General features: G+C 33.3%; 1 protein-coding gene across 1 annotated transcript; it reads left to right on the top strand.

Moving 5' to 3' along the window:
- The first annotated feature begins 554 nt into the window (after nucleotides 1-554).
- Nucleotides 555-3,434, top strand: LOC127091594 (uncharacterized). The gene is made up of 3 exons (XM_051030281.1): nucleotides 555-802; nucleotides 1,422-1,922; nucleotides 2,778-3,434. The coding sequence occupies exons 1-3, from the start codon at nucleotides 730-732 to the stop codon at nucleotides 3,302-3,304; spliced, it is 1,101 nt and encodes a 366-aa protein (XP_050886238.1). The 5' UTR covers nucleotides 555-729; the 3' UTR covers nucleotides 3,305-3,434.
- Nucleotides 3,435-18,440: the final 15,006 nt, after the last annotated feature.

The raw sequence follows: 18,440 nt of genomic DNA, 5'->3' as shown, positions 1-18,440 counted from the left end.
CAAAAGACCCTACAACTGCAACTCAGAGAATGCAATTTCCACCAAATCACTCGCAGGGTAGGAGTATTATCATGCGGTAAAGCACAAAGGATATCAACGACTCCCTTCATCCTTCGCTACAGATTAGTGGGTTGTTATAACTGTCTCACTATATAAAGGAAAAACACATCATTTTCTAGGTACACAATTAAAATTTAAACTGCGTTAATTCATCTTACTCAAGTACTAATTTGAGCACTTAAGTGTTAACTTTACAGATCAATCACTCTCTCACCGCATCGGAAACTCAAGTTCATCGTGTATCTCGCAACCTCCAATCCCCAATCAATTTTGATTTTATATATATATATATATATATATATATATATATATATATATATATATATATATATATATATATATATATATTATTTTTGTTCAATGTTATCCTTATAAAATCTATATCATTTTATGTTAACTTACTCATACCTTAATTTTTCGAAAAATTCTGCCAACCATGTGCAATATAAAATACAAAAAGAAGAATATTGGGGCAAATCCGTCAAAGAAAGAATTTGAAAATAATAATTGAATGGCATATTTGATATTTGAGTCAAACTACAAGTCTGTTTTGGTAAGAAAGCATGCATATAAGGCCATGCCCATCCCGTACTCTGCTGCATTGCTACTTTCACTTTCTTCCTTCTTTCTCATATCTTCTTCCCAAACTTGAAGATTAACTTTCTCAACATGAAGAAAGTGTTCGTGTTTCTGTCTCTTCTCTTTTGTTCCACTTTCCATGTCTCCCTCTCCTTCAGCGACGGTTAGTTACATTATAGACACATATATTTATTATTTACTACATTATTGATTTTTCACTATTTTTATTCATTATAGCTTCTGTTTGTGTTGTTGAAAAATACTTGTTAAGGAATGTAGTGTAGTGTTCATATTCAATGGATTTTTATACTGCGGTTAATGAGTATAGTGTTGTGTTCATATATAAATAAATGTTATGGGCCCCAATGAATATAGGACACAGATTGGTCTGAAAAATCACATGGTGCTGTATGCCAACTAAGGGAGTCATGAATGTACAAATAGATAGGTGCTACATGCCACCACGTGACCTTCAATTTACGATCAAGTTTTGAGTTTTTTCTTTTTTTAATTAGACGAAAAATACTTAGATAGTTTGTTTTATACTGTTGTTTATCAAACTTTTCTATTCATTTTATCATTTGTTTGTCTATACAGTATTATCTACAAATGTCGGTTTATGGACAAAATCTCGTTTTCCAATGATAATAATTGGACTAGAATAGTGTTGTTGTTTTTTTTATCAATATTGTTTTTTTTCTCTTTCTAATTAAACATATTTCTGTCTAGTTTAAGGAAGACTAAACCAATATTAATGTGACCTAATTAACCTTAATTAACAGGTCTTGTTGCAAATGGGAATTTCGAGCTTGGTCCAAAGCCATCAGAGCTAAAAGGAACAATAGTAACAGGAGGCAAAAACTCAATACCAGAATGGGAAATTTCAGGCTTAGTAGAATACATAAAATCAGGACAAAAACAAGGTGACATGTTACTGGTTGTACCAGAAGGTGCTTATGCAGTGAGATTAGGAAATGAAGCATCCATTAAACAAAGGATTAAAGTGATTAAAGGAATGTATTATTCAATCACTTTTATGGTGGCACGTACTTGTGCACAGGAAGAGAGAATTAATATTTCTGTTGCTCCTGATTTTGGTGTCATTCCTATACAAACTTTGTATACAAGTAGTGGTTGGGATCCAATTGCTTATGGATTCAAAGCTGAGTTTAATGTTGTTGAAATGGTTATTCATAATCCTGGTGTTGAAGAAGATCCTGCTTGTGGTCCTCTTATTGATTCTGTTGCTCTTAGAACTCTTTACCCTCCTAGACCTACTAATAGTAAGTTCTTCATCTTTCTCTTTTAGATTTATTACTTTTAGCTTTACCCTGACATAAACACGGCACTGACACAAATATCAGACACAGATTCAATCCTGACATGTCACACTGATAATAATTTTAAAAAACAAATAAATTGAATAAAATATAAGTATAGATATCAGTGTCTGATACGACACAGACTCGAACACATTTTTTCCGGAGGCGTTGATATTATATAGCCTTTTGTTCTATTGCCAAATCTTCACATGTCAACAATGAAACAGTTGTTTGATTTGATGTAACACTCTTTGAGATTTAAGACCATCTTTGAAGACGGACTAGGCCCAAAACTCAAAATTTATTCCAGTTAAACTTTGATCAAAAAATATATTTATTGTAGTTAAACCGTGGTTAAATAGAATTCATATTTATCTTTTATCTTGTAAACCGTTTCCAAAATCTTAAGACGGGTCAGTTGAGATCATTCATACATTAAAAAAAACATATAACATGAAACATTAATAGCATACAAGAGAACATAGCTGGATTAATACCTATTAAGGTAGCTACTTAAATATACATTAGCATGTCCATGCATATATAGATATCAGACAATAAAAACCAATATAGGTGGGTCTGTATTAATTAATATAGACATATACAAGGCCAGAATAGGTAGGTAGAATGTTACTATCATGATTAATGAAATACAAGTAATCATGCTCTTCCAAGTTCCAACTATTGAACTTGTGTTGCAGCTAGCTACTAGTACAAATACCAGCATAACTTCAAATTAAAGTAATGTCTGACATTAGAATAGAACAGTTATTTTCTACTTTGAATTGAATAAAATATTTCACATATATGTTACAGAGAACATATTAAAGAATGGTGGATTTGAAGAAGGACCTTACATAATTCCAAACTCATCCTATGGAGTAATTATCCCACCAAACATAGAAGATGACCATTCACCTCTCCCAGGATGGATGGTAGAGTCCTTAAAAGCAGTGAAGTACCTAGACTCGGACCATTTCTCAGTTCCAGAAGGAACAAGAGCAATAGAGCTAGTAGCAGGTAAAGAAAGCGCAATAGCACAAGTGGCTAGAACAATCCCAGGCAAAACCTATGTTCTCTCATTTTCTGTTGGTGATGCAAGCAATGCATGTGAAGGTTCAATGATTGTTGAAGCATTTGCTGGTAAAGACACTATTAAAGTACCTTATGAATCCAAAGGTAAAGGTGGTTTCAAACGTGCTGCTCTCAAGTTTGTTGCTGCTGGAACAAGAACAAGAGTGATGTTTCTTAGTACTTTTTATAGTATGAGAAGTGATGATCTTTCTTCTCTTTGTGGACCTGTTATTGATGATGTTAAGTTGCTTAGTCTGCGTAAACCATAAGAGGATTGTGAGTTATTTGGGACTGTCATGGTGTGAGTGAGACTATAGTATCAAAATATTATATGTTTGGGTTTGAGACTTTTTATCAGTGGATTTATATATATTTGCTAAGTTTGATTTTTAACTTTAATATATGAAAAAAAGTGTGTATCTCAAATGATGTTAGCAATATAATATATAGACATTCATATGAAAATGTGTGTGAATGTAATGATGGATGGTAGTGTATATGAATATATATAGTATGCAGTAATGTGTTCTATAAATCTCTCATATATATATTTTGTACTGATAAATTATAGAAAAAATAAATTAGATTATTCCTATATATATTTTCATGTATGAATATGATAAATATCTGAGTGTATGTTTATATTTTTTTAGGTTTGGCTTTAAGATAGATGAGCATCTTATCACATATAAGAGTAGGTGACATGTTTTAAGATAGATTTCTTTCTTATTAGAAAGTTAGATAGGGAGATTTGTTTGGAATGTAAAGTTATTTCGGGAGAGAGTTTGACTACCCAACATTGAGTATTGGTTATAGATGTAAGAATTAAGAGGAAAGGAAAGATAAGAGACATGTGGGAACATAATATATCAAGTGGTGGCATTTGAATGGTGACAAATAAGGAAGTCTCCAACACAAGATCTTAGAGGGAGGGTTTGGAAAACCACAAGGAAGTGCACATGATGTGTGGAATAAGATGGTCTAAGAGATTAGAAAAATGGATAAAGAGATATTGAGACAATCAAGATGTTGTGGACCTAGGGGTAAAGAATCGTGGTGGTGGAATAAAAGTGTTTAGAGTAAAATTAAAGTAAAATATAATTCTTTTAAAGAATAGTCTAGTGTAAAAATGTTAGAACTTAAGAAAGTATAAAAGAAAGCTAAGAATGAGACTAAGAAGGCGATGAATGAAGCAAAAATCCAAGTTTTTGATGGATTATACCAATATTTAGGAATCAATAAGCGAAAAAAACTATATATAGGCTTGCTAAGGGAAGAGATAGAAGGAGAAGAGATTTAAATTAAGTGAAGTGTGTTAAAGATGAAGAATGCAAAATCTTAGTTCAAGAAAAATATACAAAGTGTGATTGAAAGACGTATTTCTATAATTTATTTAATCAAGGATATGATATCTCACTAGACTCTACCATGCTCAATATTAGAGAAGAGGATCGAAACTATAATTAGTATCGTCAAATTCATAAATAATAGGTAAAAGAAGCATTGAAAATGATGAGTAATACCAAGACAGTTAGGCCATACGACATATCTATTGAAGTGTGAAAAATTCAGGAAGGTAGAGGTATTGAGTGGCTTACCAAATTCTTTAATAAAATTATGAGGTCAAAGCAAATGTCGGATAAATGGTTAAGAAGTATTTTAGTTCTAATCTATAAAAACAAATTGGTATAAAAAATTATGCAAATTATAAGGTGATCAAACTTATAAGTCATACCATAAAATTATGAGAAAAAATGGTTGAACGGAGACTAAGAAAAGAGACCCAAATCATTGAAAATCAATTTTGTTTTACGCTTAGGAGGTCGATCGTGTAAGCGATCTATCTACTACGACGTGTGATTGAGCAATATCAAATGGACTAACAAAACTCACACTTAACTTTTATTTACTTGTAGAAAACGTATGATAGAGAACTTAAAGAAATTTTGCGGAAACCATTTGAGAAGAAAGGGTTAGTATTTTATATATAGAGAAATTTATCGACTAGTGTGAAAACACGTGGTAGAAAGACTGGAGATTTAACCATTACAATAGGTTTGCATCACAGTTCAATCTTATGACCCTTCCTTTTTACTTTAATTTTAGATGTACTCACAAAACACATCTAAGAGGTAGCACTAAGATGCATGTTTTTGGTTGATGATATAGTCCTACTTGGAGAGTCAAATGAGGATTTAAATAAGAGGTTGGAAACTTAGAGACGCGCTTTAGAAATACATGCCTTTAGCATAAGTATAAGTAAGACAGAGTATATGGAATGTAAGTTCAACAAAAGGAGAATTGTTTTTAACCTAGATGTGAAAGTTAAAGACCATATTCATCCTACAAGTGACGTGATTTAAATATCTTGGGTCTGTAATACAATACGATGGAGAAATATGAGGAGATATAAACCATTAAATTCAGGTTGGATGGCCAAAATAGAGGAAGACTTCAACAGTTTTATGTAACACGAAGGTACCGCTCAAGCTGAAGCGAAAATTTTATCAAATTGAGATAAGACCCACGATGTTAGACGGTTGAGAATCAACACGAAAATAAAGTAAGTGTATTAGAGATAAGGATGTTATATTGGATGTGTGGTAAGAATATGCATGATAAGATTAGAAATGTAAATATTAGAGAGAGAGAGAGAGAGAGAGAGAGAGAGAGAGAGAGAGAGAGAGAGAGAGAGAGAGAGAGAGGATGGGGTAACACCTATAATAGAAAAGATGGTGGAAATATACTTAGGTGGTTTTTACATGTAGAGAGAAGACCTATAGATTTTATGGTAAGGAGAGTATATCAGATGAAGAGAAGTTATACAACTAGAGGTTGAGGAAGACCTAAAAAAAAATAAAAGAAGTAATTAAGAAAGATCTCAAAATTAATGATTTGTATAGTATTTTGGGTCGAACATTAGTCTTGACAAATAGCTTCATGTTTTGACAAAATTGTGCATGTTGTAGTCGAAGTTTGTTCAAGCTTGTAGTTTTCTAAGTTAGATTATTGGTTAAATTAGCTTAGTGTTTAAGTTAGCTTAGTAATCTATAACAGGGCCGGTTCTTTTCCTGTGCAAGCTGTGTAATAGCATAGGGCTTCACTTTTTGTGGGGCCTCAAATTAACTATTATTAGTGAATATAAAAAAATTAATAAATAAAAATATTTTTGTATCACATATAATAAATAAAATATTAAATGCTGAAAAATAGGATATTTGGAAACCAAACGTTTTTTTTCTCCTTTCTCACACGTTCTCAGTTCTCTCTCCTCTCAAACGTTATTCTCTTCTCTCTTTCTTTGTTAGAGCTGTTTGAAACCAGAAAAAAATCTTATTTTTCCTTTTCAATCCTCTCTTTTATCAGGTTAGTTTATTCAATTAGTTACTTTTCATTTATTTTTATTGTGATTATTTGATTTTGAAAGTAGAAAAAATAGTAATTTTAGATTTATTTTAATTTTTAGGGTGAAATCCTATTTTAGTTCCTATATCAATATTGATTTTAGATTTTAGATTTTAGGGTGGAAATGAGGGTAACTTGTGTTCTTTATAAAATTATAATATATAAATAAATAAAATTTTAGGGTGAAATGGGATATTAGTATACTGTATATACTACTCAATAGTAACAAAATTCAAAACAAGAATACTGATGGTGTTGGTGACGATTTTTATACCTACTTTTTCTCATAAGACCAAATTGCAATTTGGAATCTTTCAAAGCAAAATTAGTATGTATTAGTATTGATATTTTTTATGATTAATTTATAATTTATTTAATTAAATGTAATTTATTTTCTTACTATTAATTTATAATTTGCTTTTAATTTATAATTATTAATTTTTTATGGTACTATATTAGAAAAGAACACAACATAATAAAATATAATTGAATATTAATTAAAGTCTTTTCTTCATGATTTAATTATTAATATTTTTTGATGATTAGTAGTTTAAACAATACCTTTGAACTTTTTGGTACTTCATTTGGTTAATATATAATTTTATCTTTTATTTGTCATTTTTAATCATTAAAATTATATATATATATATATATATATATATATATATATATATATATATATATATATATATATATATATATATATATATATATATATATATATTTAAAATTAGAACAGGGCCTCTGAATTGATTAGGCTGACCCTGTCTATAACTAGGTCACTCTCTCAGGTTGTTGAGAAAGGGTTACTCTCTCAGGTTGTTGAGAAAGGGTTATGGTTAAGCGTTGATTGTTGTTATTCACTTGTAACCTTTTTTTCCTAATTTGAAAAGTTAATAGAAAATTGATTTTAACCAATTCTTGTTCTTCTTATTCCTTTCTCTCTCTCTCTCTCTCTCTCTCTCTCTCTCTCTCTCTCTCTCTTAAAACTAAAAGAGTTTATTGTGTTTGTTCAAGAAACTCAATATTTCTCATAGTTTTTCATTCGTTTCTGGTATGACCTTTGTCACAACAAACCGGTGCAGTAAGCGTGGACAAGAGATCATCAAGAAAGTATGAGATTGAGAATTCATAGGTGTGAATGATTTTGATTTGTGGTGCTTGAAGATGCAAACCCTACTAGTTCAACAAAATTTATTAGAAGCGTTGAAAGGATCGGAGAAGATGGATATTTCCCTAACAGAGAATGAGAAGACGGCGATGATCGAGAAAGCCCACAATAACATTATATTGAGCCTTGGTTATAATGTTCTCCAAAAGATCTTGAATGAGAAGATGACAATAGGTGTATGTAGACAACTCGAAGGGTTGTACATGAATAAATCTCTAGTAAATCGTCTGTACCTAAAGCAAGCTCTATGTCCATTTAAGATGAGTGAAGATAGAGTTTTGACGGAGCATTTGGGTACGTTCAACAAATTGTGTCTTGATTTGTAGAATATCGATCTTAGCATCGATGATAAAGATCAATCGGTGTTATTGTTGTGTTCTTTACCTAAGTCTCATGCTCATTTCAAAGAAACTTTCTTGTATGTAAGAGATTCCCTGACCTTTGGAGAAGTTCAATCAACCTTGTACTTTAAGGATCTGAACGAATGAAAGGAGCACAAGGCATCGTCTGTTGGTGATGGTTTGTCCATTAAAGGGAAATTCTTGAAGAAAGAGGGAAGGTTTGAGAAGAAAAAGGGTAACGGTCAGTAGAAGTCTTATGGTGGTGATGCTCATGGAATTAGGTGTTACCACTATAAGAAGGAGGGTCATATAGGAAAGATGTTCCCTAAACGCATGAAAGATCATGGTGGTAAGGATAATGGGAATGCAACCATTGTTCAAGATGTTTTTTAATCGTCTGGTGTCGTGGTAGTTTTAAGCAACAATTCTTGCAAGGAATGGATCATGGATTCAGGTTGCACTTGGCACATGACTCCAAACAAAGATGTGTTTGAGGAATTATATGATCAAGATGGTGGATCAGTACTGTTGGGAAACAAGAAAGCCTACAAAATTGTAGGAATTCGATATGTAAGATTCAAGCTCCATAATGAGTCAATAAAGTTGTTGACTGGTGTCAGGTATGTACCTAATCTAAAGATAAATTTGATTTCTCTTGGTGAATTTAACAATAAGAGATATGTTTTCAAAGGAGAACAAGGTATCCTAAGTGCAAACAACGAACACGTGGATTGCTTAATTACATTCATGTTGATCTTTGGGGCCATACAATGAATCATTGACACTCAGGAGAAAAGTATTTTCTATCCATAATTGATGATTATTCCAGAAAGTTATGGGTATTCATCCAGAAGACTAAGGATGAAACTTTTGAAAATTTTAAAAGTTGGAAGACTCTGGTCAAAAATTAGACTAAAAGGAAGGTCAAGAGGTTGAGAATCGATAATGGCCTTGATTTTTCAAGGTGAAGCAAACTTTGTATTCAATCAAGATGGGCGAAGACAAGGCCTTGGCTGAGCAACTAGATACGTCCAATAAGTTGATTTTTAATCTTGAGAATATCTAGGTCAAGATTAATGATGAAGATTAAGTGTTATTGTTGTTGTGTGCTTTACCTAAGTCTCATGCTCATTTCAAAGTAACTCTCTTGTATGGAAGAGATTTGTTGACTTTTGAAGATGTTCAATCAGCCTTGCACTCTAAGGATTTGAACAAACAAAATTAGCACAGGCCATCTGCAATTGGTGAAGGTTTGTCCGTTAAGAGGAAATTCTTGAAGAAATATGGTAGGTTTGAGAAGAATAAGGGTAAAGTTTTACATAATTCTTATGGTGGTAATGCTTATACTATTAAGTGTTATTATTGTAAGAGGGTGGGCCATACAAGAAATATATGCCATGACCGATTGGATAATCATGGTGGAAAGGATAATGGTAATGCAACCATTGTGCAAGATGGTTATGAATCATATAATGTCTTGGTAGTTTCAAGTAATGACTCTAGCAATAAGTGAATTGTGGATTCAGGTTGAACTTGGCACATGACTCCAAACGAAGACGTGTTCGGGGAATTATGTGATCAAGATGGTGGATCAGTGTTGCTGGGAAACAACAAAGCTTACAAAATCGCAGGTATTGGATATGAGAGATTCAAGCTACATGATAAGTCAATAAGGCTATTGACTGATGTTAGGTATGTACCTAATCTTAAGATAAATTTGATTTCTCTTGGTGAATTTGACAAGAAAGGATGTGTTTTTAAAGGAGACAAAAGTGTCCTAAGGGTAATTAAGGGGTTGAAATACGTCTTGAGAGGCGTGAAGAAACAAGGCTTGTATACCCTTGAGGCTGAGATTGTAAGTGGTTCAGCAGATGTAGCATCCACAAAACATGTGTCAAAAAATGAGTTATGGTACAATAGACTTTGTCATGTTAGTGAAAAAGGCATGGTTGAATTGTCGAAACAAAATATGTTGTGCGATGACAAGGTCGAAAAACTTGAGTTTTGTGACCCTTGTGTATTTGGTAAATCTTGTATAATGAAGTTTAACAAAGGTAAAAAAAGAACACATGGATCCCTTGATTACATTCATGTTGATATTTAGGGGCCTGCAAGGAATCCTTCACACTCAAGTGCAAAGTATTTCCTATCCATAGTTGATGGTTATTCCAGAAAGTTATGGGTATTCATTCAGAAAGCTAAGGATGAAACTTTTGAAATTTTCAAAAGTTGGAAGACCTTAGTCGAAAACCAAACTGTCAGGAAGGTTAAGAGGTTGAGGATCGACAATGGTCTTGAATTTTAATCGAACCATTTTGGAAAGAATGGGGTGCGTGTTGGTTAGTGCCGGATTAAAAAAGGTGTTTTGGGCAGAAGTTGATGTTACTGCAGCATGCCTGATATATAGGTGCCCCTCGACTGACCTAAGGATGAAAACACCTGAAGAAGTCTGGTTGAAATAACCACCTAATGTCGATAGACTTAGAGTATTTGGTTGTTTAGCCTATGCTCACATTAGGCAAGGCAAGTTCGAACCAAGAGCTCTGAGATGTATGTTTCTTAGACACTCTAAAGGAGTCAAAGCTTATAGGATGTGGTGCCTAGAGCCATATCATATGAGGTGTATCACAAGTCCATATGTAGTTTTCATTGAAGCAAAAATTGCATTCAAGAAAACTAATGATGTTGGTCAAAATTCAGATATCTATGAAGAAGAGTTGGAATAGGGAGAGGATCCTGTTTAGGTTGAGCATATTTATGTTGAATTGCATAACCCAAATGAAGTCAGAGAACAAGCATAAGTTATTATTGAATATGAGGAGACTTAAAGTGACTACCTGTTGGCAAGAGACATGTCGAGAAGAGTTATCAAGCCACCTTAGAGACTTGGTTATGCAGATCTAATAACATTCACCTTAATCTATGCAAGTGAGGTCCTTAATGAAGAACCTTTAGATTACAAGGAAGTCGTGATGAGTCAAAATAAGACTGAATGGATGAAAGTCATGGATGATGATATGAAATCTCGTTATGATTACAACACTTTGGATCTGATCGAGAAACATGTAGGGGCTAGGTTAGTCAACTGTAAGTGGATCTTCATGGTTAAGGAAGGAATCAAAGGAATGATGTCGAAGCAATTCAAGGTAAGGTTGGTCGATATGAGGTTCACTCATAAAGAATGTGTCAACTTTAATTATGTGTTCTCACTTGTTGTAAAGCATAGATCCATTCGAATGTTGCTTGTTATGGTGGCAAAGTTTGACTTAGAACTTGAACAGATGGATATGAGGATTGTCTTCTTGTATGGTGATCTAGATGAAATAATCCTAATGAGGCGAATGAAGGGTATGCATAAAAATGGAAAGGAAGGTTATATGTACAAGCTTAATAGATCGTTATATGGCCTGAAACAATCTCCTCAACAATGTAATAGGAGTTTCGACAAGTTCGTGACATACATAGGCTTCACTTGGAGCCTGATAAGGCAATCCTGGGAAGGCGCACTCGCAAACATTAAGTGGATTCTAAGGTGCATAAATGGGTCTCTTGACTGAGTACTTATTTATGGTGGAGCCTGTGGTGATGATAGCAAAGTCGAAATTGAAGGATTTGTCGACTCTGATTATGCAGGATGTATGGATTCCATAAAATCTATTTATGGATATGTGTTCATAATGTTTGGAACAATAATCAGTTGGAAAGCAACACTTTAGAAGGTTATTGCCTTATTAGCCACTGAAACGAAATATATTACCCTCACTGAAGCTATGAAAGAAACATTATAGCTTGAAGGTTTTGCTAAAGAGCTAAAGCTTCAAGGTCAAGTTATCATTGTTAAATGTGATAGTCAAAGTGCAATAAACATGTCGAAGAACTCAACCTATCATGAGCGAACTAAGCACATTGATGTGAGGTTACATTTTGTCAAAGAGATAATCGAGCGTGAAGAAGTCCAAGTATTAAAGGTTTGACCGATGATAATGTTGATGATATGATCACCAATTGCCAAGCTGCAAGTTTTTCAACTGCATGCAGTTGATAAAGTTGCATGAAGAAAGTTAGTTTGTTCTCTTGATGTTTGTAGAGTTTGTTCCAAGGTGGAGATTTGTGAGAATTTAGATCGAACTCTAGTCTCAACAAGGGTAGCTTCAATATAGGTTTAACATGTATAGGTTTAACATGTAGGTTTAACATGTAGGTTTAACAAGGTGGTTCGATATAGGTTTAACATGTAGTCAAAATTTGTTCACATGTTGATCTTGCATGTTACAGTCGAAGTATGCTGAAATATGTAGTACTTGAAAATGCTAAGATTATTAGCATGTTGAATTTTGCCTTTTGTTTAAGCCTGATTGTTTAAGTTAGCTTGTAGCCCATGTTAACTTAGTATTCTATAAATATACTAGTTCTATCAAGTGTTTTAGAGAGATGTTTTAGATATTGTTATTCACTTGTAATCTTTGAACCCTACTTGAATAAGTGAATATTAAAACATTTATAACCAATATTGTTTCTTCTTCTTCCTTCATCTCTCTCTTTCGTAAAACCTAATAGGATTTATTGTGTTTGTTAAAGAAACTCAATCTTTCTCTTATTTTTGATTTGTTTTTTACGACATCAATTCACAACAAACTGGTGCAGTGAGCATGGAGAAAAAGATGTCGTTACTCAAGAATGAGATTGAGAAATTCATCAGTGTCAATGATTTCGATTTGTGGCTCTTGAATATGCAATCCCTACTCATTCAATGGGGTTTATTATAAGCGTTTAAATGATCAAAGAATATGGATGTTAGCCTAATGAAGAAGGAGAAGATGACGATAATCAAGAAAGCCCACAACGTCATTGTATTGAGCCTTAGTGGTAAGGTTCTCTGGCATGTTTCGAATGAGAAACTGCACCTGGCGTGTGGATGAAACTTGAAGGTCTGTACATAACGAAATTGTTGGTAAATCATATATACCTAAAGTAAACAGAAGCAGGAAAGTACTCATTAAGAAAATATGTTTCCATCTGTTCCCATGTAGTAATACTTCCCGCTGACAATGAATAAAACCATTCTTCAGCGTCTTCAGCTAAAGTGAATAGAGACATTCTCAATTTTTTTCTTCCTTAGTGTGCCCCTCAATTTTCAAAGTAGTTCTCATAGTAAGAAACCTTTGCTGATGTTTATTTGCATCTTCATTTATTTTCTCTGTAAAAGGCCTCTTCTCAAGCTGACGGATAGTTGTTGGGTACAACTGAAAATTTAGAACATTCACTATAGTTAAACATCCTAGTGGGGAATTCGCTCCTCCATAATCTCCAAGAAGTCTTTCTTGTTGTTTAACCATAGTTAGATCTTCTCTCTCTCTGTCAGATTCTGTAACTAAGTGCTCATAAATTTTTGCTTCAGAGGCGGCCACCCTTAGCTTGTCGGAGCCTGGCGTGCAAAGTTCTTTTTTTGGTTCTGCGTCAAAAGTAAAATCAACTGAGACTTTCCTCGCATACAAGGATTAGAAAAAGATTAGTGATAACCAATAATATCCACAAAAATAAAGATAAAAATAAAAACTGAAAATAAATTTTTTAGCTGCAAAGCAATAAAATTTTAATTGAAATATATCTATGAACTCTATTATCTTTGGCAGTCTCCGACAACGGTGCCAAAAATTTGATCGAAAAAAATAGCAAGTGTACTATTTTCCCCCTGTAGTAATAAAGAGGGGAAATCCCCAATATCTATCTTAAGGTCTACTTGATGATATAGAGTTATGGATTAGTTTCAACTAAACAAAAGCTTTAGGGGGGATAATTTGGGGAAATTATGAAAGCAATTGCAAAGAAAATAAATAAAGTGCGTGCACGGTTAAAACAAATATGAGTAGTACGCCAGGGAAGGTGTTTGATTCAATCATGTAACAATTTCGGCTCACAATGCAATAATGCATTTTTGATAATTGATTAGCGGTTCTTAAGGGTGTTAACTCCTAAGTTCTTAGTGAAAAAACCTTTAATCAATCAACCTAATTGTTATGTCCATAGATAATCATGGATGACATTACACATTATTATATCAAGAATGATCAAATTATTATAGGATATCCTTAGTCCTAGGTGATATCTACTATGATATATTCTTAAACAGATCATCAACAATGACGGTCACACATAATTGTTTCACATACATCAAACTCCATTTTCCCGATAGAAAGAGCAATAAGAACGGTCATGAGAATAAATCAATTGTAATATAAATTATTTTTATTACATATGGTAAGTCAAAATCATTACAAATGCGAATCAGGGACACCCCCTAGCAATGAGGGGTTTAACTACTCATAAAAAGAAAAGAAAACATGATAAAGATTGTTGTCATTACAAAAATCTTATATGAATTGGTCTTCAATCGCAGAAACCTCTTGAAAATCGGAATCCACCTTGAAAATCTAAGTTCTCCAACCTTTAAAACGTGTTTTTGCTCTGTAAAATCGTCCAACCCTCGAAAAATCGCATTTCAGGGTTAAATAGACACATTTTGGGCTTCCTGGGTTTTTGTGTTTCACTACGCGTATGGCCCTATGTGTTACGCGTAATTCCTTGTTCAATAGTAATTTTGCAGGCGTACAAGCATGTCATTACGCGTAACGCCTTCCCTATTATGCGTAAGGGCAAAAACTCATAATTCTCTCCTTTCTGTTGGAACGCGTATGATACGAGTAAGGAATGAGGCAATACGCACATTGCCTATGCATTACGCGTATTGACACAATTTGTGCATTTTTTCTTCCTTTTTCTCCGCCTTCTTGTTCTGGCCCGGTTTTGCGTCTGATTTACGATCCCTTGCACTTTCATACCTACATTCAATACACTACACATACCAAAAGCGTAAAAATAGCCTAGAGAAACTCAAACCAAGAAAATGCTATCATTACACAAATTGACTCGAAAACTCATGAATTCAAATCACAATACTACAGTTTACCTGTTTTCCCCCCGCATAAATGGTGAAATTTCTAGCATAAATGGTGACTGATCAGTCGTTACAACCCAAATTCGGGTTGGGAGTCGGTTATGTGTAGGGAAGGTATTAACGCCTCACACATCCATTATACTTAAATATAATTGTTTAATTAACTTTGTGAATATGAGTGTTAGTGTGCGTTATTTGGTTTCTTCTAATTATTAAAAGTATTTATGAGAGAAAAAGACTAATTTTTTTATTAGGATTCTTGACAAAACATTGAATCTCGCTCTTACGTATCCCTAGGTGCGATGGGGAACTCAAAGTTCTGTAGTTCTTTGTAGCAAATGTTTGTGGGTTGGTTGGTTTTAATGAATGATGATTAGACCGCATTTGAGCGGTTTAAACATTGCTTGCTGCTCGTGCATGGGAGGCCAAAGCGTTTGTTTGCGTATCGCGTCAGAATTGATAAAACATCATTCGTTTATGAAAAGGTTTGCGGCCGCGTTTTGGAGGAGAACGGGGTTTGCGTAACGACGAGTATTCGAATGACAGGCTATATAACTTGTATACAAATACTCGAGGACCACAGGGATATACATTTAATAGGTTTTTTTCACCCAAATTTTAATGATAAAATATGTGATACGATAGTTACAATTTCTTAATGGGAAGCTAATATTCAAAAGACAAGTTATACAACTTGTATCCAAATACCCAGAGACCACAAGGATAAACATCTAATATGCCATTTTTCGTTCATGAAAGAATGAACTAAATTTAGTCAATTGTTGTATTTTGAATGGAAGACGAATATTTGAAAGGCAAGTCATACAACTTGTAACCAAATACTTGGGATCACAAGGATATACATTCAATAAACCATTTTTCATTCGGGTTTATTGTGAAAATAGTTAAAGCTTTAAACGAGCTAAGATTCCTTAAAAATTACAAACACTCGAAAGACAAGTTATACAACTTGTATCTAATCACTCGGGGATCACAAGGATATACATCCAATAGATCATTTTTCATTCGCAAATGACACAAGTTGAACTTAATTACATTATTATGTTTTGAGAAAGAATGATGAATATTCGAAGGGCAAACTATATAGCTTGTATCCAAATATTCAGGGACCACATGGACATACATTCAATAGGTCATTTTTCATCCAAATTTATTGAGACAAATAGTTTGAAATACCTTGGATTAATTTTAGGTAAATGTTGCTTTAGTTGAGGAAACTAACCATTTTTTAAAAAGGTAAATTGATTAATTCATTTTTTAAGGGAGGGGAAATTGTTATTTAATTTGAGTAACAAATATTAAATCAAAATGTAACAAATAATAAAACAAAACATTATTTATTAAAGAAACAAATAAACACAAGAAGGGGGTGCAAACGTAGCATGAAGGTGTATAAAAGTAAAAACAAAAATGGGCTTGGCCAAAAACAAAATGAAAACAAAAACAAAAAAAACAGAAATGGGTGTGGCGCTAGGGAGCACCAAAGCCTTGCCGAGGGAGGCCTAATCCCTTTCCCTGAGGAACTAAATGGGCGTGATATTGAGCAAAAGCTAAGGCCCAACACTGAATTACCCAAAATTCAGAGTCAACAGCAAAACATGGACTCATCACAACCATCTGATTGACATGCTGAGTGGTTAAACCATGATCGAGTGACTAAGGGTGCATGTACATGGTGAGGACTCATTACAAGAGTCCCTGAGTCAAACTTCAATAAACTAAATCAAGGTTCAAGAAGGATGCCACATGGCAAAGGTTGAGATTGAGGTTAAACAAAAGAGGAGACTAATGGTCCCTCCCTCATTTGTTCACCCTCATTCTCTCTCTAGAAACACAAACACCAAGCGCTCTCCTTTCTCTCTAAGATCCAGCAACAAGTTTTTTCCAGAATTTCATGAACATTTAAGACAAACCTCAAGAAAACATTGAGTACTCTTGGGTTAAAACCCAAAAGAACACTAAACTCGCCCAGGTCAAAAAACAATTCAAACATAAACCATACCTAATTTTGCATTCTAAACACGGACCTAAGATAAAAACGCCTAATCATGCACAAATCATGCAAAATCTAGATTTCTGAAATAAACCCTAACTTCAAAAATCCGTTTAATCCAAGCAAATTAGCAATAACTAGCAACAATTATCACTGGGAAACATATATTTAGAATGCAATAGACATGAATTGAACAAGAAAATAATGAAATGAGCATAAATATACTCGACCGAAATCTGGAATTTCCAGATTCCGGCGAAGAACTCCGACCAACCTTTAAGAGTTCCGACGAGCTCAAAACTTCAAGTTAAACACGAATATATGAACTCTCTCTTCCTCTACTTTATTTTCTTCTTATACTCCTTCTACTTCTCAATTCCCTTTGAATCATGCTAAAAAACAAACCCTTAATCCTCAATTTGTTTTCTAGTTTTGAGGTGAAACAAAGAGGCAGATTCAATTAATGAAAGGAATGTGATTAGCTCAATAATAAAGTTGGAATTTCTTCATTATCAAGAAGAAACTCCCAATTCAGGTAGCTCTAATTTTTTTTAAGACAATGAAAGTTCTCACCATGATTTTCGAATGCTCTCTGATTCTCTCAATGTGTATCAATTGTGGTTGTGAATGCGTGTGTATATAACCGCTGATCTCAGTGAACATTGTTAACATTTATAGGCTGAAAATTATGTTTAGATGGTGTAAGCATGTAGGATTGTAAGTGTGTGAGTTGGTAAAGATATTTTGAGAGTTTGTTACAACCCGTGTGAATTAAAGGTGAGGTAAAGTATGTGAGTGAAATGGTTGTTGAATTTGTGGGATTGATGGTGTAAATTTCGTGTGGCAAAGTTGTATTATGATGATGATATGTTGTAATGTTGTATGGTCATGTTGAAATGAAATCCAAATTTTGTTTTACTCAAACTTACTTCTCTTGTAATTTATTCATTTTTCTATGTATGTCAATGATGTATGTTGATGGGATTCAAGTTTTGTTCTCTTGTCATGTATTAGTATGGTTTATGCAAAACTTGGAGACGAAGTTGCATTTACGTGAGAAACTTTGGTTGAAAATTGCATGGAATGTGTATATGACGATCATGATGAAGATGATAAATAGTGCACATGCTTGCAGTTTTGCTTTTTGTGCAAAGTATTGAGTTTGTAAAAATGAGAAAATTACGATGATGTAATTAACATATGAAAGATATTTTTATGGCTTTGTTTTAAAATAAAATAATAACAAATGCATATGATAATGCTAAAAATTATGAAAAATATGAAATAATCTCAAAAAAATAAAAACAAAAGTGAGAAATTATTTTTAAACTAAAAATGCAACAAATATGATGAATTATTTCAAATTGACCATAAAATGCAAATATGCAAACATGATCATATGAAATGGAAAAGTCCGTACAAAATTAGGGTGTGACAGATAAATCTTAAGCCATACAAATCATATCCCCGTGTATGCTTATCTATGCACATTATTCTATAACAAGGCCTGTTTCCTCAC

The sequence above is a fragment of the Lathyrus oleraceus genome, chromosome 6 (genome assembly GCF_024323335.1).
Source record: "Lathyrus oleraceus cultivar Zhongwan6 chromosome 6, CAAS_Psat_ZW6_1.0, whole genome shotgun sequence".
Lineage (NCBI taxonomy): Eukaryota > Viridiplantae > Streptophyta > Magnoliopsida > Fabales > Fabaceae > Lathyrus > Lathyrus oleraceus.
Note: the sequence above shows the minus strand (reverse complement) of the source record. Positions and strands in the feature narration are given on the sequence as shown.

Bases quoted from the DNA above. Each gene is read 5' to 3' on its own strand.
- LOC127091594 (XM_051030281.1), top strand. From the start codon at position 730: ATGAAGAAAGTGTTCGTGTTTCTGTCTCTTCTCTTTTGTTCCACTTTC. The intron at 803-1,421 runs GTTAGTTACATT...CTTAATTAACAG, and splicing joins CTCCCTCTCCTTCAGCGACG to GTCTTGTTGCAAATGGGAAT. The intron at 1,923-2,777 runs GTAAGTTCTTCA...TATATGTTACAG, and splicing joins CCCTCCTAGACCTACTAATA to AGAACATATTAAAGAATGGT.